This window comes from Eptatretus burgeri, chromosome 13, assembly GCF_056783735.1.
Source record: "Eptatretus burgeri isolate ZD-2024b chromosome 13, Ebu_testis_v1, whole genome shotgun sequence".
In the NCBI taxonomy this organism is placed as follows: domain Eukaryota; kingdom Metazoa; phylum Chordata; class Myxini; order Myxiniformes; family Myxinidae; genus Eptatretus; species Eptatretus burgeri.
In genome coordinates this window covers 74,939,285-74,966,030 of record NC_140973.1, presented here as the reverse complement: position 1 = coordinate 74,966,030, position 26,746 = coordinate 74,939,285, and the positions used below count along the sequence as shown (strand labels likewise).

General features: G+C 43.6%; 1 protein-coding gene and 1 pseudogene across 5 annotated transcripts; both read right to left on the bottom strand.

Moving 5' to 3' along the window:
* Positions 1–2,985: 2,985 nt before the first annotated feature.
* Positions 2,986–17,449, bottom strand: ISCA2 (iron-sulfur cluster assembly 2). Of its 5 annotated transcripts, none has more exons than XM_085853088.1 (4): positions 17,123–17,449; positions 13,079–13,180; positions 11,386–11,501; positions 2,986–3,806 (listed from the first exon to the last, which is right to left on the bottom strand). In XM_085853088.1, the coding sequence occupies exons 1-4, from the start codon at positions 17,432–17,434 to the stop codon at positions 3,635–3,637; spliced, it is 702 nt and encodes a 233-aa protein (XP_085709214.1). In that variant the 5' UTR covers positions 17,435–17,449; the 3' UTR covers positions 2,986–3,634. The 5 variants fall into 5 exon arrangements, with proteins under 5 accessions (XP_085709214.1, XP_085709215.1, XP_085709216.1 ...); XM_085853089.1 differs by having other exon boundaries at positions 17,129–17,449; XM_085853090.1 differs by having other exon boundaries at positions 17,216–17,449.
* Positions 17,450–24,450: 7,001 nt separating this feature from the next.
* Positions 24,451–25,992, bottom strand: LOC147014802 (uncharacterized; annotated as a pseudogene).
* Positions 25,993–26,746: the final 754 nt, after the last annotated feature.

Genomic DNA, 26,746 nt, shown 5'->3' with positions numbered 1-26,746 from the left:
TTTCCAGCTCAGCTGATCTTCCTTTTTGTGGTTTCCTCACAAAGGAACCATTCGTAGCTTTTATAGGTTTTTGCTCAAATCTTCACAAAGGGTGGATTGTCACTTCTTCCGCTGCAATGACCATATGGCAAATATGCTAAGCCTGGTGTTGGCTTAATGGCTAAGGTGGCTGGCTTAAGATCTTGGAGTCTTGAGTTTGAGCCCCTGTCGTGCCGTGATGTAACACCAAGTGGGATGACTCAACCAGACATCTTTCCGAGGTTGGCAAAATGAGTACCCACTTACTGGCAACAGGGGCCACTGCATCAATGGCACATCCTCCACTCCCAGGCTGCATATGGAATAAATAAATAAAAACCATAGTCAGAGCTGGAACCTTGCCTCTGAAAACCACAACCATATCTCAGCCTATTAAAATGACATCACTGCACACTTGTGTATGATGCAACATGAGCAGATTTCATATAAATGCCTGATATCTCTGATTTATTGTACTCTGTCAGTGTCGGTGCAGCCGAAGCAGCTCTCTGAGCAAGGGTTATACTGGGTGGTTTGCTATTGCCTTCCCAGCAGTAATTCAGGCAGGCAGGACTTTGTTCATAGTGCCGGCAATAGCTCACCTACTCTTCGCAAAGGACACCGTGGGATCTTTAACACCCACCAATTAATGCCAGCAGATTGGATGCCCAATTTAAACAGAATAACAAAAAAGTAGTTCACAGAATAAAAATGAGGAATGATAATCATCAGGGAATAGGCAGCTAAAGTAGGAAATTTTTAACCTCTATAAATCTCCAAATCAACCCTTCTACACATCCTATAAATGTTCGTTTGTACATTATTTCATGGCCGAACCCTTGTAGCTAGGGGCCTCAAACTTTGGGTACAGGTACTTCAGAATATGGGCAAGGTTTTAAGCTAGCACACATTGGCCTTGAAGGCCGTTTTGAGGCCATCTAAGCCACTATAGAGTGTAGATTGGGATGTGGAGTCAGGCAGTGATGCCACCGATTCACAGGTGAAAGGTAACCACCACGAGGTCGATAACTCCATCGCTTTTCAATGTCCAACATGTCCCAAAACCACCACCAGGAAAAGCTCACACAACCGGGCAGCGCCGGCGATCCGCCCAATAGTTTCCCATGAAAGTGAATGGGAGAAACTACAAGCAACACCATTTCTGATTATCAATCGACGAGGAACCCTCTGATAAATTGCAAGATGAAATAGACACCACTCTTGTCACATAAAATCTCCATGATGTCATGAAAGAATTCTTGGGATTTCAGGCATAATTCCTGCAGCCATGCATTCTGTGGAATACCACAAAAGAGCAGTTGGACACAATTTGCCTTTTATCAGTGCACACAACGAACGAGGTCGCACAGCAAAGCACAACTAACGGATATCTTTGGACTTGAAATTGTGAAAACAAGATTTGTGGAGCGACGAGAACATGTACGTATCAAGTTTGATGGCAAGGTTTGTGGAACCAGACGGATCAACTCCAGGCTCAACGATAATCACAAGATTTGAAAGAATTCACACAATGTGAGGAATGGGGATGAATCCCTCCTCCAGCCAATCAAAAACTCTGCTAGACCCAGTTAATAAGGATCCAATAAACTTTCTCCAAAAGACATCTTTTTTTCCCTCTGCCACCACCACCACCACCACCACCACCACCACCACCACCACCACCACCACCACCACCACCCGTTTGTCTGTCTGTGAACAGGATATCTCAAAGTTATGGACGGATTCAGATGAAACTTGGATAGGTTGGGTGTGTGACAAGGACAAATTGATTAGAATTTGATGAAGATCCAGATACTAGAATTAAAAAAAAAAAAGTTTCTTCACAACTGAGAGATAGGGACAAAACAATATGTAGCGCAATATCTCAAAAAGGTTGTGAACTGTTTCGGACGAAACTTTGTGGACGAGTTGGGTCGGTGACAAGAACAAGCCGATTCGATTTTGGTTCAGGTCGGGATGAAGATCCAGCCTATCGGTGGGATACAAAACGTAAACTGTTCAACCGGGTGGAGGTATGCTTACACATGCTGTGAGCTCTAACTTCTTTCTGGATTTTAACTGTTCCTTGGAATTGTGTTCAACATCTTGGTGGAGTTTTTTTTCCCCTGCATGAAAAGTGCTATCTAAAAATGTAGATTGATTGAGGTCAAGAAAGAGGGGAATCAGGATGCTTAACATAAATATGATTTTAAAATACCGTCATATTTACGGGGTGGCAAATGCGATACTAAACAGCCATGAAACAAGACCGAGTACACATTATCATTATCATGGTGGAGCAAAAAACTTTTGGTAAAAAGTGTGTTGTTTGGATCCAAATCGAGAGGCAAGAAACTATGGAATGGCTGGTTGGGGATGGAGTTTGGGAAATGAAGGGTGTTATGTCAACAGTCCCAGTGCTCTCACAGCAAAGGCATTTATGAACTTTCTGGCTTTCACGGAGATTAATTCCAGGTTTCTGTGAGAATTCCTGCAATTGACATCAGAACAAGGGAACGGGAGAGGAGGCACGACAGGATAAAACACACGTCAAGAGAGCTGTCACTCTAGTCTAGTACAAACACGTGAAAGTTATCTTGAATACAATTCAAAGATATCTGGATTTGAGGCCTTTGCAGTGACAGCATTTTTGTGGGGAATTTTCAGAGCTTCAAAATAGATCGGGGCCAAAGCAAACAACTCTGGAATATTGCTGGTAAATCGTGTAATACAAGCCTTGGTAACTGTCTGGCTTCCAAATCCGATGGAGATATGTAAGTTTGGTGAAATTCAAATTTTTTCAATTCATCATGGAAGTCACTATACTAATAGCCAAAGCACAAAGGATAACCTCATCTTCCTCGGTATTATACAAGGACTCCAACATAACTTCCGTGATGTTCAGGAATATATATGAAGTATGCAGGAATGAAATATGCATTCACAGAAACAGGAAAGATAAATAAATTGGGATAACCAAGAAAATATTTTTATTCCGATCTCCATGATCGCAGCCAATCACCCAGTTCAGTAAACCGTGATCGGTACAACCACAACCACAACCCCCCCCTCCCACACACCCCTTCCCCAAGTTTTGATTCAACACCTGTCTCTTTCTGAAGACTGGTTGCCAATCGGGGAGGACATCATGCTGCATGGAAAAAACAGAAAAGGCAAAGGGTGGAAGCCGAATCCCTAGCCAATGATCACAGCAACACATGGACAAGGTCCAAAACCCAGCCCAGACATCATACATTCCTTCACAATAAAACACAAAACAAACATTACAACATCTTCAATAACAAGCACATATTCTGAAAAGGAAAATAAAAGGAATGACGAATAACTATAGAAATGGATTTCAAACAAAACTGCGACAGTTACAAACCATCAAGTTTTTATAATCATGAAACCATGGACACAAACAAATAAAATAAACTATACACAACTGACTGTTTATAAATCCCTTTTTTCTACTAAACTGCAACAGCAAAGTCAACACTTTTTTACTTTTAAATGACTATCCATAATTTTTTAGTGTCCACAAAAGTCACAGCCTCGAAGGCAAGCATCAAGCAAGATGAACGTAGCTTTGTGGTCTCCCAGACCGTCGCTCTTAAAGCTTGACGGCGAACGAGGAGCCACAAGAGCATGCCTGGCTCGCCAACGGGTTGTCCACTCGGAAAGCCGAACGGATCAGCTCCTGCCTATAGTCGATCGTACATCCACGGACAAATTGCAGAGACGAAGAGTCTATGACGACACTCGCACCGGCACGTGCAAACACCCTGTGCAGAAAGCATGAACACTCGTAAGATATTTAGAAAAATAAATAATTACTATTACGCACCTTGGGTTTCTGGGGGTGGGGATGGGGAGAGGGATGAGTTTCGTTCGTTATTAAAATTAGGACATGCACACATCATTATACCCAAGTTGGTTTCGACTAATAATTTCTTCTCTACATAGAGCAGGGTGCAATGAAAGTTTAAAAACGTGTACATCATGGCCAAAAGTGTGCACACTGCGCCCTCTGCAGATCACAATCAGCCACTTCTCACCATCTTAATAAGGCATTGCATAACCGAGTTGGCCTACAAGTCTAACCACAAGCAAAGTCAACTTGAGAATGATTCATCGAGTCTGTTAACCAGCCACTCTGCACACACTATACTTGAGAATTATTCGCTGCGAGTTCGTGTTTTGTACAGATTGCAACAATTTCCAATTCAGAGCCGATTACATTTTGTCCACGATGTGTAAACATCACTCGAAGTGTAAATAAAAAAAAACCAGCAGAAGTGTGCACGCTCACGCATCTGCACTTTTTAGCTTGCCTGTTCGAAGAACAGAGAGCTAAAGCGATGCCCCCGGTGTGAGCGTGAAAATGTTAAAGTTTTTGGTGCAAGTTATTTCCTTTCTTATGTTTTTATCTACCACACTACTTTTTACTGATAACAATATACAAATACATATATTTCTTTAAAATTATTTACGATCAGACCTCACTGCATTGCTTTATAAAAAATATTATTAGACTAGTTATTTATGTACTGAGAACGATGACAACTAAGCCAAAACAAACACGAGCAAGGTGAACATTGGAAAACGTTTCTTTTGTTCGCAATTCGATTTTATTTTATTTTTTACAAAACTGTACACAAATTCACTCAAACAATTCATCCCAATTTGAATTTACACTTCTTTACGGTCACAAAGTGAGTAGTAATAATTTACCCTCACCCAAGGAGAGGGGATTGCATTTGGATCTGTCTGTCTATCTGTCTCTGTCTGCCTGTCTGTTTGTCCGTACGGATCTTTAGTGTTTTTCTCCGCAACCGCTTGTCGGATTGAGACAAAGTTTTCACCATTGGTGTGACTACTCATCTGGAATGTTTCAATGATAATTATGACGTCATAGGTCACATGGTGTGGCAGCCATGTTGGAAAACCACAAAACTTTGGACCTCCGTATCTCTGAAACCACACCAAGGAAAAAAAATTGAAACTTGGCACATAGCAAGTACTCCTCATGTGGAATAGATGAGATTTTTATGAAATCATAGGTGCCTTCGTTATGACATCATAATTGCATATGCAGAACACCACATCTGATCAGTATGAAAAATTTTGAGGGTCATCTAGGGATAAAATGGTCCACAGAAAAAAAACACACTTGATGATATCATCGGTCACGTAATTCGGCAGCCATATTGTTTAAAATTGTAAGAAATAATTATATTTCAAGCAGGTGATTCTTCTCGACTTTGGAATTGAACGCACCTGTGGTGAGTAGCAGGTGCATGCAATATAAAAATCACTCACTCAACCAGTTTGAATGGAGAATAGGAGTCATTCTGCTGTTTTGTGTCACTGTGTGAACCACAATGAGCGTGTAGAAAAGAAAGAAAACCAGAGAATTGTCTGAGGAGGTCAGACACAAGATTTGTCTGAAGAGGTCAGCCAAGCATGGACAATCTCAAGGTGACAAGTCCATCTCCAGAGACCTTGATTTTACTGTGTCCACTGTACGCAATGTTATGAAGAAGTTTAAGGCCCATGGCACTGTAGCCAACCTCTCTGGATGTGGCCGCAAGAGAAAACTTGATCGAAGATTGCAGCGAAGGATTGTTCGAATGATGTAGCAAACCTCGATGAACAGCAAACAGATTCAAACTGATCTTCAGACACAAGGTACGACAGTTTCAACTCACACCATCCATCGCCAACTCAATGAAAGGGGGTTCCATGGAAGGAGACCCAGGAGGACCCAACTACTGAAAGAGACACAAAAGAAAGCCCAACTGGAGTTTGCCAAAACACACCTGAAGAATCCAAAATCCTTCTGGGAGAATGTCCTGTGGACAGATAAGACGAAATTAAAGCTTTTTGGTGAATCAGATCATCTCTATGTTTACAGAAAACAAAATGAAGCCTTCAAAGAAAAGAACACCTTCCCTACAGTCAAGCATGGAGGAGGTTCAGTGATGTTTTGGGATTGTTGTGCTGCCTCTGGCACTGGGTGCCTTGCTTGTGTGCATGGCATCATGAAATCAGGAGATTACCAAGGGGGCATTTTGGAGTGCAATGTTCAACCCAGTGTCAGAAAGCTGGGTCTCCATCGAAGGTCATGGGTCTTGAAGCAGGACAATGACCCCAAACACACTTCAAAAAGCACCTAGGAATGGTTCAAGATAAAACAATGGACTGTTCTGAAGTGGCCGACAATGAGTCCAGATCTAAATCCCAATGAACACATGTGGGGGGAGATCTGAAAACAGCAGTTGGGAGAAGGCACCCTTCAAATCTGGGAGAATTGGAGCAGTTTGCACAAGAAGAGTGAACAAACTGCCAGCAGAGAGGTGTAGGAAGCTCATTCATGGTTAAAGGAAGTGCTTGACTGTAGTTATTTTGTCCAAAGGTTGCGCTACCAAATATTACGTTGAGGGTGTCAATAATTTTGTCAATGACATGTCTATTTATTTTCTGACTTAAAAGGATATATTAAGTTTTGAATCAAAAATAAAAGTTCTGTAATATTAGAGATCAAATAGTTGTGTCAATTTCAACTTGTCTTTCGAGAAAATTGTGTGTTATTTGAAAAAAACTGCAAGGGTGCCAATATTTTTGGCCACGATTGTATGTATGTGTGTATTGTTATGTTTGGCTTCCTTCTTGGGACTATGGTGCAGTAATTGGTCTTTCTTTTGATTACATCATTAGACATAATTTGAACTGGCACTTTATAACTGCTGGCAGTGATGACCGGGTACCAGGAAGTCCCGCTTTGATGAGACACCTGACCCTGACTGCCAACAATTTTATATTCTTATTCATTATTCAACTGAATGTAGAATGGGATTAAAATAAATTCAATTCAAATCAAATGGAAGACCAAATAAGTACAGTCCTGCATTGAAGTAATCAGAAGGAATCCAAACAAGCAAAAAGCACAGATAAAGTCATCAGGAGGAACCTGGATAGGATTCACATTTCAGCTGCTACTCCTCTACCCTCAAACCCATCCGGTCACAGCCAAGTGAGCCTTATTCAAATAAATAAATAAATAAAAAAGACCAAAAAGAACACATCAAAAAATTAATAATTCTGGCTGCCAGACCATGCGTCCAATCAAGTTGAAATTTAAAACATGTATCCCCCATCACTACTAGATCATAAATGTGAGGTTTCACATCGATTGATTAAGTGGTTCCAGAGAAATATATTTAAAATAATTTTCTTCAATCCAATATGGCTGCCGAATCATGTGACCAATGATGTCATCAATTTTTTTTCTTCTGTGGACCATTTTATCCCGAGATGACCCACAAAAAAATTCATACTGATCAGATGTGGCGTTCTACAAATGCAATTATGACGTCATAACGAAGGCACCTATGACGTCGTCAAAAAAAAAAAATCAAACATTCCCCATGAGGAGTACTTGTCGCTTGTGAAGTTTTAATTTTTTCCTTGGTGTGGTTTCAGAGATAGTGGTCCAAAGTTTTTCCAACATGGCTGCCACACCACATGACCTATGATGTCATAATTGTGATTTAAACATTCTACATAAGTCGTTGCACCTATGGATAAAATTTCGGCTCAATGCGACAAGTGGTTGCGGAAAAACAACACGAAAGTTCTGTGTGGACAGACACAGACAGACAGAAAAACAAACGGACCCAAATGCAATACCCTCCTTCGGCGAGGGTAATTAACAGATCCCGATCCAGATCTTCAGCAAAATTGAATCATTCTTCCTTGTCACACATCCAACGTGTCTACCGAGTTTCATCCGAATCCGTCCACAACTTTTTGAGATATCCAGCACACAGACAAACAAACACAGGGGTGAAAACATAACCTCCTTCCATCTTCGGTGGCGGAGGTAAAAATACAAAATAATTTATGATTTTAGGTGACTGACCTTTTGACCTCAAAAGCAACAGGCTTCATTGACCCAATATGCAAACCCTGCTCAAATTTCACGTCAATCAGATGGAAACTGAGTGTGACCTTGACCTTTTAATCTAAAAACCAATTGGCTTACAGCTTTGATTGGTGAACCAATTCAGTGACCCAATATGCAAATTATTAAAATTTCACGTCGATTGGATGAAAATTGACGATTTAATGTTGACCTTTTGACCAAATTATTAATTTGCCTTCTCAATATTGTCAAAATAAAGCTTTGTTGAAAATTTGATGACAAAAGTTCAAATGGTTAAAATGGTTAAAAAAAAAGAAGGTACCAGGCAGACATGTAGACACAGAAGTGATTGCAAAACCCCGTCTCCGCTGCGTGGGGGATGGGCTGACGAGAATGAAGTCGACGGCATGTCATCGCAAATCCCCATGTTTCCCATCTCAAGCAAAATTGAAAGATAGCAAAAGGTTCCACCAGGAATGACCCAGTATCAAATTTTAAGTTAAAAAAAATTGTTTTATTGTGTTTTAACCACTGTGACCCCAAGTTCCCAGCCCCTAGGGGCATGAATTGAGGGTCAAATCCAAGACATTGTTACATATTTCATGCGTCTCTCAATGTTGATTGCATATACAAAGTTTCATTAAAATAAGTTTTAAAATGTGCCTGTAATTGCATTTTTTTTAGTACTTGACCTTTTAACCTCGCCTCAGGGCCTCAGGAGAGCTGGGCCAAAATGATACTGCTCTCGCTCCTTCTTTCTATTTGATCATAACTACCAAGTTTGGTGAGTTTCTGCACAATCATTTAGGAGGAGATAGTGTTACAGACGGACAAACAGAGCAGATTATAATATCCCCCCATTTTTTTTTTTAAAGGGTGGGGTTCATTAAGGACCCCTTATCAAATACTGGGATTGATTTCTCTCTGGTCCCCCATTGGTCTCGAGTTTTCAGCGAAGCGGAGGTGACGTATCCTGGCTGTAACTTTAGAGGGGTGTGATAATCATCAATTAAATTGAAGAAATGTGTTTTTAGTGATAAATATATTTAATCCACTGTGCTCCACCCTAGAAACCCACTTTAATGAACCATATTTGTATTAAAATCCATACAGTGGTATTGCATACACGTGAATAAGACGATGGGGGTAAGATTTCCAATCTAATCTGCACAGTTTGGCTTCAACTTTCCCTGAAGCATCTTCATGAATGATGTAATCAATTTAACAATCTACCAGATTTTCTTCACACAAGTGTTCAAGCGTTGCATCATCTCGAATGAGGCAATCAACCAAAATGACACCTGCATAGTATTCAACACATTTACCACATTCGAGAGCACGATGGCACTGGAGATGGTTTGGTGACTTATTACACAAAGCATTTGATCAATCGAGGTAACACATTAATTACTGGAAGGGCACTCGGTAGAGCGCATACCTCTGCCACGTAATGTCTGATCCACGAGAACATATCGGGCCCAATATATTTTTGAGATATTATTCTATATATCGTTTTGGAGCCCCATCTCAAAATGGTGAAGAATCACTTTAAAAATTCTAGTAGTGGGATCCGGATCAGGATCTTCACCAAAATCTAATCAGTTCGTCCATGTCACACATCCAACCTGCCCACAAAATTTCATCCGGATCCGTCCACAACTTTTTGAAATATTCTGCACACACACACACACACACACACACACACACACACACACACACACACACACACACACACACACACACACACACACACACACACACACACACACACACACACACACACACACACACACACACACACACACGGTGTAAACATCACCTCCTTAACCTTTGGTGGCAGAGGTAATAAAGGAATCACTGTGAAGCTTACATGTAAGGCTTACTTAAAATGAAGTGTCTACAGCTTTATTAAGCCCCTCCCGATAGGTTATACCTGTTGGAGGGTTTGTTTCTACAATTAGTACCCCTAGTTTTATAGGAACTTTCGAGTTTCTTAAACCTTTCAGTGTACTAAACCACCACTTATGTTTTTCTCCTGTTTTTTTTTTATCCCAATATCTGAGCTGTATCTGCTTTCGGAATGAAATTTTGCATCATTAATGAGAATAAAAAGTTTGCAGGGTTGCTATTATTTTTTTTTTGACATGGACCTAATTTTTCAGGTCATGATGTAATTACAGACATTTTAACGTTCAGATAACTCGACTAAGGTTTGTCCGATCGGAAAAAAATTGCCCTCTCCAGATAGCTTGGAGGAAGACGTTTACATTTAATTTACACCATACCCCTCCGAGTTGAAGATCAAGGTCAAATGGCGGTCTGAAAGAAATTATGCGGTTTTTTTGGTCATCGCTCAATTTTGCCAATGCGGAATCTCAAAGACCACTTGGCCTTCCAAGATGTTCTTGCATCATAATCGTGGATCTGCACTGAAGTTGTGCACCTGATATTTGATTCGTTTCCTTGATCTACTGTTTCGGATCGTGACCTAATTACGAAAAACACCTTTTTGATCACAACTTGAATAATTTTCCTCCGATTTTCGTGATGAGAATTTTATGGATACATTGTAGATGGAGACATTTTCTTAATTTACAATGTATCCCTAAATGTTGAAGGTCAAGGTCATATGGTGGTCCGAAAAAAAAAAAAAACATGCCGTCATTGGATCAGGCACCCGGGGATGGCTACCCTTCACGATCACAGACGTCCAGTTCTTTGTGGAGTCATGTGATGACGGTTCACAAAACATCCTTGAGAACTCGGCAATTTCCAAAATGTTCTTTTATAAATGTTCTATTTTGTTTGTCTTTCAAGTTGTAGCATTACAGGGTGTTCGCGTAAATTATTTTCAGTACATATTTGATTAACCTCCAACCTGTGGGAAATATTACTAAGTTGGGTCAAGTGCTCAAATATGTTGCTTTTGTGTTATATTAGTCTTAACTTGCATTTTGAAATGTAACAGAACAACTTCAGAGGACATTTAGCTTGCAGATATAACAGTACTGCGGCACATTTTTAAATGAAACTTTGGATATGCAATCAACATTGGGGGGACGTGTAAAATATGCAACGATTTTTTGGATTTGACCCTCAGTACATGCCCCAGGGGGTGGGGTCTTGGGGTCACAGGGGTTTAAAAAAAAAAAATGGAAAAATTATTTAACTCAAAATTCGATCTTGGGTCATTCCTGGTGGAACTTTTTTTTGCCATCTTTCAACTTTGCTTTAGGTGGGAAGTGTGGGAATTCACGATGGCAAGCCATCGACTTTGCTCCAATATATTTTTTGCCCTCACCCACCCCTCCCCCTCGGGGGCGATTTTGGACGTCGGTAACTACGCATGTACTTTGCACTAGCACTGATGACATTTGTGGGTGCAGGGTGGCGAGGTAGAAAGTATGCCTTGATAATCTTAAGCAAATTCACTATACCTGTCATCGGCAGACAAGTTCTTGTCGAGTGCAAATTTGTACTGGAAGCCCGAGCAGCCACCGCCCTCGACCTCCAAACGAAGGAACTCTCCCTCGTCTCGTATCGCCAGCAATCTCTGCACAAACACCGAACAACATCACAATGCACCTCAGGGTGCAACAACAAAAATATCATTGAAAGCAGTGATAAATGGGAAATTACATGAATGACTCAGTCAAAATCAGTGTCCTCCTGGGGAGAGATGGGGAAGGTGGGTCATGTGACTACAATATCCAGATCATGATAGTCTCATTTTCACAAGGTGGTGATGATCTGCTCAGTCGCGAATGACTCAATAGTCCTCATAGTCCTTGATGAAGACTACTCTGCGGTTGAAATGTCACACAGGGACTCGCAGATATACGTTGTGCCAAATAGCATCGTTTCGCGAGAGCATCGCCAACAAATTAGGGGACATAGTTCACTGCAAGTGATGCCAAAACCGACTTTACGTCGTTTTGAATACGTACAGAGTCATTATCAGCCTGTGGAGCCGATGCCGCACCCACTTCGCCAAGTCACGTCCCACCCTCATGCAACATTGATTGTTAGGGTTAGCGGTAACTTGGGTTGGGCCCAGTCGCACATATTTTCCTCCTCACGATCAGTTTGATATGGAGTGCATTCTGTGGGCAACTTTTGCACCTAACTTACAAAAACCAATGGATGAGGAAGAAGTGGCTCAACTGCTGGAGTCGCATGGGGATGACCTGACAAATGAGGACTTAATCCAACTTGAACAACGGGCACCAGAGCGTGAGCAAGATAATCAACTTCCGACACCACTTCCAAAACAGTTGACAACAAAAGCAATGTAGGAAGCCTTAATCCAAAGAAAAAAAAATGACCGCCATATTTGCCGACAACGATCCAAATATGGAAAGAAGTGGCCAGTTTAAGAGTGTTAGAAGAAAGCTGCTGGTGCTACAAGGAAATGTACAAATCAAAAACAAAATGCAAGTGCATCAGACGAGCAGACAGCTTCTTCACACCTCAAACACCAGCAGAACCCAGGACATCAAGCATCGACTCTCCACCACCAACACCTCTAAAGAGACATCTTCAGACGACGCGGAAGGCAAGCCTGCCTCTCCCTCCCCATAATGCCTCCACACCACACGCACACCTCTCCCATCCCAACAAGCAATCTCGGCTCTATACTTTGGTGAGTACCCCTGTAACTGCTCATTTAATTGTCCATTTGTGTTCCTTCTTGATTTGTTTAATATTTGCCTTTAACATTACGTTAAGTGAGGTTAAAATCATGTTAGGATGACCAAAAATGTGTCCTGGGAACACTCTCCACCCATCCCCGCTCACCCTCCTATTATAACATGTCGATGGGAACATTTTGTCTGCTTAATGCCACACATTTTTGGAACGCATCTACAATATTAAGTGGAAAAATGAATTCCATGACAAATCACCCCAAACACACTGGATGTAAATGTCAAAGCATCTCCTTGGATTTACACCAAACCTGGTGCTTATTGGTTCTTTTGGTAAAAAATAAAATTAAAATTGCAGTTGCAGTAAAAATTAAATTAAATAAAAAGGTAAGGGTTCGAGAACCCCCGATCGCAGAAATGCAACAAACATTATCCTATTGGATGTTAATCTCCCATCATTTTAAAAAAAAAGAGAATCAAAGACCTGCACACAGCTGTCGCTGAGGTGGACGTCTGCAGAGGACGTCTCTTCTTTGCCCTCTGCGCTGGCACATTCACTCAGAGCACGGCACCCTCCAGCTACCTGCTGTGCAGCAAGATGGGAAGTCAGATCCCTGTGAAACAGGGATGGGGTGAAAACAGGTACAGTGTACACCTGACTCGTGTGTTAAAAACAGATCATCCAACTGCAGAAAAGGCACTCATTCTAAGGTCTGTGCACACCAAGAGGTCTTACATAGTGAATGTATACAAATATAAACACTAATTTTGTATTTTTTTTTTAACGTTGCAGTTGGGAAAAAGATCCAAAATCAAAATTGAAGACACGACAAACTTGTGTATGTATAACAAGGCTTGAGCCCGACGTTTCAATAACCGAGTGGCCCTCATCACGACTCAGCAGACCATCGTCATGGGGAAAATGACACTCATCTCTTTACTAGACTTGTTGGTGTAAAGATTTGAGCGTCTGCTCTGAGTCTGGGAGGTCGGTGGGTCGAAACCCATCCGAGTCGTATCAAAAACTTTAAAAATAGCACGTGCTGCTTTCTGACTTGATGCTCAGTGTTAAAAAGGACAGAGCATGGACTAACAACCGTGGGAGGGCAATGCTAGCACAGGCTTTGATGGGCCCAATGACCTCCTCTTTCGTCGAATTTCCTTGTAAGGGAACTCGTTTTTCTGTTTTTAAACACATTGAGGTCACGTTATCCACCCTGCTCCCCCCACCCTCCCCATAAGATGCTTACACCTGGCACACAACTACAGTCCTGGATCTCCCCTCCCTCATAAGATGCTTAAACCTGGCACACAACTACAGTCCTGGATCTCCCCTCCCTCATAAGGTGCTTACATCTGGCACACAACTACAGTCCTAGATCTCCCCTCCCTCATAAGGTGCTTACATCTGGCACACAACTACAGTCCTGGATCTCCCCTCCCTCATAAGGTGCTTACATCTGGGTAATTCCATGTCAAATCAGCCAAAAAAATGAAATTCTGTGGTGACCCCTTCAGATTTTCCTGAAAAAATTCTCAAAGCTACCTTAACATATATGGGGAAGGTTTTCCAGGTTATAGATCAAAATTCCAAGTAGTGTCCGAGATATGGCCCAACAAACACCCGAGGGGTGTTTCAATTCTGGCAGTCGCGAGTTGCACATTTGTGTCTGAAGCATTTTTGGAGGGCTCTAAATTCCAGAGTTTTACAAACAGAGTTATGAAAATTCACAAAAATGGTGTCTATTAGTGAGGCTTTCAGAATCTGACATCAAAAATGTTCTACTTAAAATACTTTTTAAGATAAGTACTTTCAAAAGTAGTGATTTGTAACATGCAGTCAAAAAAATTGGAGTTTTCAAATTGCTGCCAACAGTCAGTTTATTCATCATGAATAATTTTGTTGCCCGATTTACATAATCTAGTGACTGGATCATTTACACAAGAAAACTGAAACCTTTTGGAGCAAAATCTTGGGTGCTATAGATGTCTGAACTTTGCTCCAGACTCAATGACACTGAAATTTACCCCGGTTTTACCCCAAGAGTTCACCATGTTGACGGTTACACAGCTCTTTTAAATTTTTGTCACTTAAAGACACATACATAGGCAAACTGTGGTAGAAAATTCAAGAGTTGTTCTCAATTCTTTCTATTTTTATAAAGGCCCACTATTTTAAAAAACATGTTCGATGAAAGATGTAGAATAAAAGCAATCGGTGTGCTTTTGAAGTGGAAGCCATGCCAAACATTCATAAGTTGGCAGCACAATGATCAAATTGTTGTGTTTTTTGGTCAGAACAAGTATGTGGTTCCTTTAATTTGGCTCACATTTTTTTTTAAGGATATTTTAGTTTAAGGCCGCCACCAATCTCAACTACAAATTAAGACGCATAATGTGATCATAATAATCACCATTATAAATATTCATTTGCATTTCTAATTGTTTATATACTTAGTGTACATTGTACAGAAGTCTACATCCATTTGTAAATGTAGGTACAATATCTGATTCAACTTTTTTTTTTTCATAATTTCATATCAAATTGTTTGGACAAATGTACTTGGATCCATTGTACAAAGTGAACAGTGATTAGTTTTATAATTGCCAGGATATATAATAAAACGTAACAATGAGCATCGGCAGTTACTACAGGGCTGTGTATGAGGTTAAAGCCTAAATAAGATTGAGTTGTGCTTCATGCCTCACTTTGGAAATGATTTTGGTACACTTCTTTAAGCTTTACTAAACTGATTTATATATTGTTCGATTCCACTTAAGTCATACTTCCTTACAATATCTTTATTTTTTCTATGTTTGTTAGTAAAAATTTTTTTTTTTTAAAGTAGCTTTTGGGACTGCAGAATCATTAGAAATTGATGCAGAATAATTATAAAAAATATTATCTTGAATCAAACCGGACAGATTTTTGAATTTCCGTCCCGTTTGGTCGCCACGTAACCTGGAAGATGGTCAAAAAACCTCCCGGTACAAAGAAAACTTTTTACTTCTGATCTTGATGAAATTTGGTATGTGGGTAGAGGTCTATGAGTGATACCCAACGACATATTTTTTTCCCGGATTTGAGGTCAGGGTCAAGGTCACGAGGTCACGAAAGTTGTGAAAGTCGCCATTTTCAAAACCTATCTAGTCTGTCATTTTAGGAGATATCTGGCAACGGTTCATCGATTATGATAGTAAAAAACATTATAGAGATGACCGTCACCCCCACACGGGGGTAATTTTTTCATGATTGAGATAAGTGTTGGCATCTCATTTTTTTATTAGAAAAATACATTTTTGAGCCAAAGTAAGTTAACCACAAAGTTATTCTGACCATGAAACACTACTGCATGCTCATTGTGGTGTCAGCTTAGGAATTCTTGATATGGCTTCCACTTCAAAAGCACACCTATTGCTTTTATTCTACATCTTTCATCGAACATGTTTTTTAAAATAGTGGGCCTTTATAAAAATAGAAGGGATTGAGAACAAGTCTTGAATTTTCTACCACAGTTTGCCTATGTATGTGTCTTTAAGTGACAAAAATTTTAAAGAGCTGTGTAACTGTCAACATGGTGAACACGGGGTAAAACCGGGGTAAATTTCAGTGTCATTGAGTCTGGAGCAAAGTTCAGACACCTATAGCACCCAAGATTTTGCTCCAAAAGGTTTCAGTTTTCTTGTGTAAATGATCCAGTCATTAGATTATGTAAATCGGGCAACAAAATTCTTCATGATGAATAAACTGACTGTTGGCAGCAATTTGAAAACTCCAATTTTTTTGACTGCATGTTACAAATCACTACTTTTGAGAGTACTTATCTTAAAAAGTATTTTAAGTAGAACATTTTTGATGTCAGATTCTGAAAGCCTCACTAATAGACACCATTTGCGTGAATTTTCAGAACTCTGTTTGTAAAACTCTGGAATTTAGAGCCCTCCAAAAATGCTTCAGATACAAATCTGCAACTCGTGACTGCCAGAATTGAAACACCCCTCGGGTGTTTGTGGGGGCCATATCTCGGACACGACTTGGAATTTTGAGCTACAACTTGGCAGACCTTCCTCATATATGTTAAGGTAGCTTTGAGAATTTTTTTTCAGAAAAATTGAGGGGGTCACCGCAACCCCCGGCTGAAATGACACGGAATGACTGACCTGGCACACAAGTACAGTCCTGGATCCCCCTCCCTCATAAGATGTTTACATCTGGAACACAAAGTTCTACAGTCCTGGATGAAGACCATGTTGTCAAAACATTGTACCTGAGCCTCACCTGCTGGGCAACTACACAAGTTGGTAGTGCCTTCAGTTTTGAAGGTGTGAACATGAAATCATATACAGGACCGGTCATATTAAAGGGGAAGGTGTGCGTTAAAGGGATGTTGTAAAAACAAAGAGAAAAAAAAACCGAGAACAACAAAAACAATCCATGAAGGGAATGCAAAGTAAACATTTAGCGATAACAACAACCGTGATAACAATAACGTTATTAACAACAATAACGGAGCACGAAGATTGTGACCTGAACCTCCATTAATCGCACCACAGCAACCAGATTCCCGCCATCGAGAGCGACAACACACTCCGTTCCGAGAGACTCATGTCCGTGACGAACCTGGACGAGTGAGCTGCGCGAACACGTCTGGCAAAGGTCGACAGGAACCACATTCGAGATACCGACGCCGCCATGATACAAAACACGGAAACAACACAAAACGCGTGACGTCATGACGTCAGGAACCACATTCGAAATACCAACGCCGCCATGACACAAAACGCGTGACGTCATGACGTCATGGTCGACAGGAATCATTCGAGATACCGACGCCGCCATGACACAAAACGCGTGACGTCATGACGTCACGGCAACGGACGTTATGATTCTCCAGTTTAAACGGTTTCTCTTTGCGATCCTCTTTCATTATTGTAAGGATATTCGTTGATATCCCGTTTCTTTTCAAAACCTTGTACTATATTGATATAACATTTGGTGAAACGGGAACGTACGGCCCATTCAACAAGAGAACACATTTAAACTTGATGTTTGACGCAACCAATACTTTGCTGTAAAAATGGATATACTTATACACCGCTCCTTCCCAATATTCCAAATCCAGGCGGAGCATGACGTCATCGCCGGGCATCGTTGAAGAGAGTACTCAGTTTTTACTCTGTAACTTGGTGGGAATTTTTTTTTTTCCAATTATGTTGGTCCGTGTACATTGAACGTCCCTGTACTTGTTTATTTTATATAATCGATCAAACTGACAGAGAACGAAAATCAATCACGTCCTATTTCAGGTGTGTGAGGTCGACGGTTCAAATCCCCCAAGGTGTGTTTGCATTACCAAGCAGCTTACTATCGCTTGCCAAGCCAACTGTTCCTTTAACGTTTCGTCGTTGTTGTGCTTGCTGGAGTGCTTAAGCCGCTTGGTGAGAAGCTCTCTAAGCTGATTGGTAGTGGAACACCCCCTCAGGTCGAGTTTTATGGTCGAAGCCATTTTTTTATTATAAAAGGGTAAAAAAAAAATAATAAAAGATAAATCAAAACAAACAATAATCAACATTTCGCAAATCTAAGAGAACAAAGTATTAAGCAATAAATAAAACCGATGACAACAAGAACTGGAGAGTTCATAGACCACGATACCCCGTGCAGGGTTAGTTAAATCTATCTATAATTCCAGCAATCTCTGTGTGTGTGTGTCTGTCTGTCTGTCTGTCTGTCTGTCTGTCTGTCTGTCTGTCTGTCTGTCTGTTTGTCTGTTTGTCTGCGACCGCCGTTTCTCGACGACCACCGGTCCGATCTCATTGAAACTTGCCATGAATATTGCCGGGGACCCGCGGATGTGCCTTTTCGAGGTTTGATATCGATCGGACGAGCGGTTCCCAAGTTATGGCCATGTATCTATTGACCAATGACAGGACACGGTGCTATGAAATCACGAATGACGTCACAATCAATGTTTATTTATTTATTTATTTATTTATTATCTTTTTTTTTTTTTTTGCACGATTGACGGTTCAATCTGATTGAAACTTGCCAGGAATAATTCTGGGGACCCGCTGATGTGCCTTTTCAAGGTTTGATATTAATCGGACAAGCGGTTCCCAAGTTACGGCCATTTATCTGTCGACTAATGACAAGACATGGTGTTATGACGTCACGAATGACGTCACAATTAATGTTTGTTCATTTATTTATTTATTTATTTATTTATTTATTTATTCATTCATTTTTGTACGATTGACGGTCCGATCTGATTGAAACTTGCCAGGAATATTGCTGGGGACCCGCTGATGTGCCTTTTCGAGGTTTGATATTAATTGGACGAGCAGTTCCCAAGTTACGGCCATTTATCTGTCGACCAATATCTGCGAGAGAGGGGGAGGGGAGAGGGGGGGATGAGAGTGGGGGCGAGAGAGGAGGGGGAGAGAGGAAGGGCGAGACTAGGGGGAGAGAGGAAGGGCGAAACTAGGGGGGATAGAGGGGAGCAAGAGAGGGGGAGAGAGGGGGCAAGAGAGGGGAGGAGAGAGAGGTGGGGTGAGAGAGAGGGGGCGAGAGAGGGGGGATGAGAGTGGGGGGCGAGAGAGAGGGGGCGAGAGAGGGGGATGAGAGTGGGGGTGAGAGAGAGGGGTGAGAGAGGGGGATGAGAGTGGGGGGCGAGAGAGAGGGGCGAGAGAGGGGGGATGAGAGTGGGGAGGGCGAGAGAGAGGGGGCGAGAGAGGGGGATGAGAGTGGGGAGCGAGAGAGGGGCGAGAGATAGGAGGCGAGAGAGGGGCGAGAGAGGGGGGATGAGAGTGGGGAGCGAGAGAGGGGCGAGAGAGAGGGGGCGAGAGAGAGCTGCACATACTGGCACTCACCTACGGGCCCGTACTCGTATAAAATAAAATTCAATAACGATTTTAAAGATGGTTTAAAACAAAATCCGAAACTTTAGTGCTATTGAAGTAGTCCAGAAGCAGCCCAGATCAAAGCCACCCTTATGCACCACCCTTATGCACCACCCTTATGCACCACCCTTATGCACCACCCTTATGCACCACCCCTATACACCACCCCGATACACCACCCCGATACACCACCCCGATACACCACCCCTATACACCACCCCTATACACCACCCTTATACACCACCCCTATACACCACCCTTATACACCACCCCTATACACCACCCTTATACACCACCCTTATACAATATTCCTATACACTACCCTTATACACCACCCTTATACACCACCCTTATACACCACCCCTATACACCACCCTTATACACCACCCCTATACACCACCCTTATACACCACCCTTATACACCACCCCTATACACCACCCTTATACACCACCCCTATACACCACCCTTATACACCACCCCTATACACCACCCTTATACACCACCCCTATACACCACCCTTATACACCACCCCTATACACCACCCTTATACACCACCCTTATACACCACTCCTATACACCACCCTTATACACCACCCTTATACACCACCCTTATACACCACCCTTATACACCACCCTTATACACCACCCTTATACACCACCCCTATACACCACCCTTATACACCACCCTTATACACCACCCTTATACACCACCCTGTAATGTACTGAATGGGAGATGCTCAGCAGGCAGACACGAGCGGAGGAACAGTCGAGCTGGGCTGTGTTGCACAAGCGCGAGCGCGGGCGTACTCTGCCCAGCGGCTCTCCTTTATTACGTATGCACACGCACAAGCCGCATTCGACTACTGCATTCCTACGACGCCTCAGGCGGCGCGCACACCTTATATTCCTTGCAGATACGATGACCACTCCGACCACTCCCACACCACCATGCCCTTCCCCGTAGGCCCGCAGACTCCACCACACTCCTCCCCCCTAAAACTATGATTATTAAATGATCACCATTATAAGAAGCATAAACAACACGAAGGACTTCGGTATAATAATCATGCAAATAAAATGAAAACAGCGAAGTATAACAGCACACCACATCATATAATGCGTGAAAGCGGGTTAATGGAGCTGCCCCGACCAGATTCCGAAGACACAGCACCTCCCAAAGTCTGGCCGTGTTGCCGATATGAAGCAGCAAGGCGAAAAAAACCACAGCAGCCCTACCCAGCGGAAACGCCCCCAGGCGGCTCATGCTGACATGGTCCTCGCCGAGGTCGTGGCGATCTTTCGAGCCAACCTCCCCCGGCACCATCAAACGCCTCCGGCCCACTGCCCCCAGGCAGTCCCGACGTAGATAAACATTCCGAGGCCGGAAGCCCGCTGTCTGGAAGCCGTGGCGCCAGTGGCAGCCTTGATCGACCTTGGCCGGGGGCGCTGAACAGCGCCGCTGGCTGTACGCACTTAATGCTCCAACACAACTCACGCACCACAATCAGTTGAGACGCCAACGCCCGTCTAACCGGCCTTGAGCGAACACAGAGAGCTGCGCTCGCAACCAGAGGTGGGGGTAACGCCGACCAGTGCACCAGTCTTGGTTCCGAGTCGATCTCCGAGACCCACACGGCAGCTAGACGGTCGCAATTCCATTTAAACCACACTTCAATTATAGGCTCGTTATAAATCACTACGAACATCACTTGAAGCATTGCAAACTCATTTTTCCGTACAGCGCGGTCTTTTGATAAACTCCCAGCACATGACAAAGCAACTACCTGCGGCCCGGGACAATGGAAGGCCAACCCAACCTTTTTATTTGCCACCACTGCTCCCACCTCACATTGATCATAATACCAACCCCATTGACTGATCTCCGCCAAATCCACTTTTACACGAGACCTGCTGGCATTTATTTCAACAACGTTAAACTGCATCACTAGAGCAAGGAAAAACACATATGCCATGAACAACAACCCACAACCCACATCACGAGTCCGTTTCTTGGTTGTCGACTCGATGTTGTGACTCGCGACTCCCTTTAACGCCACGGGCTCACCGCCACCTGTTGAAGCTGCCTGAACAACACCGACGCGCATTGCCTCACGAACGCTGCCGAAGCGTGGGAACTCATCGCGAGCGAAGCGCGGGAACTCATCGCGAGAGCTGATACGGCTCTCGCCGCTCCCGAACCGCACATCACCGCCACAGGCAGCAACGAACGGTTGCTCCCGCTGCATCGACGCGGCCCCCGCCGCCCGAGCCTCGCCCTCGGAATTCGACGAAGGTCTCAAAGAGAGCACTGGCACATCTGGAGGTACGAACCGGAGATCCAGTCCGAGGTGCGCCAGCCAGTCCCGACCCAAAAGGGCGGGCCCCTCCCCTCGTACAACGAACACCGAGAGCCGGGCGCGTCGATCTCGGTAGCGCACTGAGACGTCGGCCCTTGCAAGCGGTGCAATCGCTTCACCGGTGTACGTGTATAACGACAAGGCCGTCTTGACCAGGCGAATACCGCGAAGACCACGAGCCGCCTGCTCACCCATGACCGACACCGCAGCCCCGGTATCCACGCAAAACACAGTCGGTTGGCCATTCACTTCGACCTCCACCGTGAAAGGCGTCGTCATCTCCGAACCAACGGAAAACAGACTCAACCGTGGTTGCATCTCCTGCTCCGGCTCGCCGGCATCGTCATGCCCCGGTTGCAGGCCGATCTCCAGGTCACTGGGGTCCTCCCGCACCTCGTCATCCAAGACCCCAACGGAGGCCCCCGCCATCCGACACACGCGCTTCAAATGTCCCACCCTGTGACAATGCAAACACACGGTGTTCTTATACGGGCACATTTGTCGCAGGTGCGGACCCCCACGCCCCCAGCACCCCCGAAAAGCCCCTTCGCTCCAGGTGCGACCGTGCTGCGGTGCCGCTTCGCTCCCGGTGCGACCGTGCTGCGGTGCCCCTTCGCTCCCGGTGCGACCGTGCTGCGGTGCGCGCCCTCGTCCCGCACCGCTAGGCGTGCGTGCAACCTGCGGCACTTGAGCCATCGCGCGGACTCCGGGCTGCGCGACCTGCGGCACTTGTGCGGTCACCGCGTGGACCTCGGGATTAGCCGCCATGCCCCAGCTGGAGCTACTCATTACGTCCTGGCCAGCAATGGCGCGGACATCCGTGAGTGTCTGCTCGACAGACGAAGCAGTCGCGACCGCCGAGTCGAATGTGATGTCGGTCAACCGCAGGATGGCTGCTACCATCTTTGCGTCTCGCAGACCAGAAATAAAACGATCTCTGAGCCGTGTCAGACGCTCCTCTGTCGTGAATTTGCACGGCACAGCCGAATGCTTCACTCGTGCTACGAAGTCCGCAACGCGCTCCTCGCCATCCTTAGCGAGATGATCGAACTGGAACCGCGCGAGATGTAACGACTTCTCTGGCGCCAAGTGGGTCTTCATTTTCGCCACGATGTCCTGAAAGGATAGCACGTCATCACTGGGCCTATTTGGAGCCACCAAATCACTCAGCAGCCGGTAGTGCTCCGTTGATAGCGAGGCGAGCAAGATCGCCTTGCGTTTCTCTTCATCCTCTACATCATTCGCCCGAAAGTAGCAACCTAACTGTTCAGAAAACAACTCGAACTCATCTCCCCGGAACACGGGTACGCGTCCGTGCGCCATGCCCCGACCTTCTGCCATGCTCGTGCTGGCGAGACCCTTGGCTCCGTAGCTTGGAACTGCCCGGGTTACTTGCCGCCCTGCACACGGCGATCCGAAGATCCTCGTCAGCCAACTGTAATGTACTGAATGGGAGATGCTCAGCAGGCAGACACGAGCGGAGGAACAGTCGAGCTGGGCTGTGTTGCACAAGCGTGAGCGCGGGCGTACTCTGCCCAGCGGCTCTCCTTTATTACGTATGCACACGCACAAGCCGCGTTCGACTACTGCATTCCTACGACGCCTCAGGCAGCGCGCACACCTTATATCCCTTGCAGATACGATGACCACTCCGACCACTCCCACACCACCATGCCCTTCCCCGTAGGCCTGCAGACTCCACCACACACCCCATTAAACCTTTATATAAATTGGAGTCCTACAAAACTGGAGGTTCTTGGAAGTATTATGTCAAATGATTTGTGTACTAATCTTAAACTATCCTATACTGTATATTATTTCTGTTAACGACTACGTGTAATTTGACGTTTCTCCTCCGAAACTGCCGGACGGATTGTCACCATTTTCGGCATGCCGGTGCTCTGTGGTCTAATCACTCTAATATACAGCACGGGCTCGGTGAGATCGCGCCACACGGACGGGTTTGGGAATTTTTGGCGATTTTCTAATTTTTACATTCGTTTGCATGGCGACGTGTGACGTCACCGCTGAGAGGCGTAATAACGTCATGACATCATCGGTCATTCGCTGACGTCATTACGTCCGTCGTCGACAGACCGTCACCGCTGAGAGGCGTCGTCATGCCGCTCCGAGAAAACAGCGTCTGCGATGTAAAACCCTTTTCTGCACGTGCTGACTACCTCAGAAGGTGAATTTGACACAAAAAATGTAACAAGAAACATTGTATATGGAGAGATTCGATAAATCACATTGTGAACACCGGATAGATTGACGTCCTACGAAGCCTCTCTCGAAACTTTGCGCAGAGCGCGGGTTTGGCTTGTATAATTTTATTTAAATAAAATAATGATTGTAAAAGTCGTCCAAACAAATGTATTCTGGGATTTTAAGCCGGGGAATCTAGTGATATACCCACCACAAATTGCAATAGAAACCATTCAAGTGTTTTTTTTTTCACTCTAAATATACTATAGAATGACATACTAAAAGTGACCAAAAATCCAAGTCGGGGAACATGTTTATTTTTCAAGATGGCCGCCATAATGGCCGCCATAACTGATAATTTTAGAATCAGCCCTATATCAGCAAGTAATAGTGCTAAAAAATATATGTGAAACACTTAGGTACGTGTTGTTGGACATATGCGAGTTTCTGAAGCAGAAGTTTCGATGATTCAGGTAAGAATGACATTGCCTCGTCAGTGGATGTCATTGTACTTGAATCTGGGTATACCTCTTTTGTCTCTTCCACTCATTTGACATCACTTTTCATCAGTTTGGCAGCAGTCTCAACGAGGCTCATTTTCTCTGCAGTGTTGTTGCTTTTCTTGGGTTGACTGTAGAATTCGTGGAGGACAGCGGACGCTTTGTGGCGGAACGTAACCACATTTCGTTTTCCATTGATCTCGGTGATCGTTATGTTGTCGCCGAAGTGTTTTTGAAGTTGATCTTTCACGTAAGTAAATCCATATGATTCACTGTCGGTGCCATCCAGAAATTCATCCATTTTATGTATTAGATCTTGTATAGTGGTTTGTTCATCGTCATTGGCCTCCAGATACTCGGCTACCTTAATGAAAGCATCTGCTCGTACCGAATCGGAGGGACTGCCCTGCTTAGGCCGTTTGGGAGGGATCATTTATTCTGCAACGAACTCATTTGGTATTTCACTTCCTGTTCTAAAGTTTGTGCTGCAGAGGTTGTGCTATACCTCATCTGCAGCATGTAGATCCTGCGCATACTCAATTCTACCTCTGACAGTGACTGACCACAAGTCATTGTGTTCTTTGCATACCTGCATTATGGTCTTCTGGAAATCCATTGTTCTGACTGAGATAAGTTTATGTGTTGGTTTGTGGTTTTTTTGGGGGGTTTTTTTTTTTGCATCGCAAACACCACAAAATATGCAGTTTTCTTTGTAACTGAATGCCATACTTGTGGATCGACGCGCACATGGTGAACTACTGGGAGCTGCGGAGTCATGTCCTCGCTTTTTGTTGTCACTGACTATGCACTGTGGGGAACAGAAGTCCTTCCTACACTTGACATGCACAACTTGGCCAGGCACAGTACTAATATTTCTGTTCCGCAACTCATTAGCCTCGGCAATGCCTTCACATCCTTTGATGCGTAATGTGGAAGTTGGCTCTCCATTGGATAGAGGTTCCTCACAGAAAACACACTTGTCCATGATCAGCTAATTACACTGTAATATGAAAAGAAAGAAATACTTTAGCGCTATGACAACAATAATACAATGTATCCAACATATCTTAGAATTTCATTCATTTCTGAAATGTCTGAACCAAGGAAATTTCAAGATGTTTTATTTATATATGAATCCCAAGTAATTGCTTATATTTGGCTATTTCTAAATATGCTAGTTTTTTTTGAATGTGAAGTCTGTGACAAGTTTAAAAATGCCAGAAATAAGTTTATTGTGTCCAATAACATGCACCTAAGTGTTTCACATATATTTTTAGTACTATTATTTGTTGATATAGGGCTGATTCTAAAATTATCAGTTTTGGCAGCCATCTTGAAAAATAAACATGTTCCCCTACTTGGATTTTTGGTGACTTTTAGTATGTCATTCTATAGCATACTTGGAGTGAAAAAACACTTGAATGGTTTCTATTGCAATTTGTGGTGGTTTTGGTGATATATATTTCATACATTCCCTGGCCTATTTACTGAAATTTTTAGCATTGTCCTTTAGGCCTAAGTCACATTTGCTCTATGGCTAGGATACGGCCCCCTGAATTGACAGAAATGTGTGGTGGCCTCAGGGTGGCCCTACAACGTATGGCTATCTTTTACAGGCCGTAGGGGTCGCCGTGGAATTATAGCGCGGAGTTATAACTTTTTTTTTCATTTCTACGTTGGCCGGAGCAATTCGACAAGCCAAGCTGTGACGTAGATGTGTTCCACGTCGACCGTACGTAGGGCGTACGGTGGGCTTACGTTATTCGTGCGGCTGCCGTAGGCTCTTATCAATGAAAAATGAATTTTGCCAACCCCCAAAAAATTACGTCGGCCACACAATTTCCACTGTCGCCGTAGGGTAGTCCTAAGGCATCCCTGTGTTCAACATACGGTGGCCTTGCGGTCTGTGTGACTACCTGCGGGCAACACAGGGTAGACGCACGGTTCCCCTACGCCCGCCGTGCGTCCTACGTACAGCCTTCGTGGCAGTCTGCGTCGACCGTGCGTCCACCGTGTGCTACCGCTAGAGATCGGAGTATAGGTGTTTGCCGATACTCCGAACTGGTATATTCAGTTATATATATATATATATATATATATATATATATATATATATATATATATATATATATATATATATATATATATATATATATATATATATATATATATTCAGTTATATATATTGG

Bases quoted from the DNA above. Each gene is read 5' to 3' on its own strand.
- ISCA2 (XM_085853088.1), bottom strand. From the start codon at position 17,434: ATGGCGGCGTCGGTATCTCGAATGATTCCTGTCGACCATGACGTCATG. The intron at 13,181-17,122 runs GTCACAATCTTC...CTTGCTGCACAG, and splicing joins TGCGATTAATGGAGGTTCAG to CAGGTAGCTGGAGGGTGCCG. The intron at 3,807-11,385 runs GTATAGTGAATT...CTTTCTGCACAG, and splicing joins AACTTGTCTGCCGATGACAG to GGTGTTTGCACGTGCCGGTG.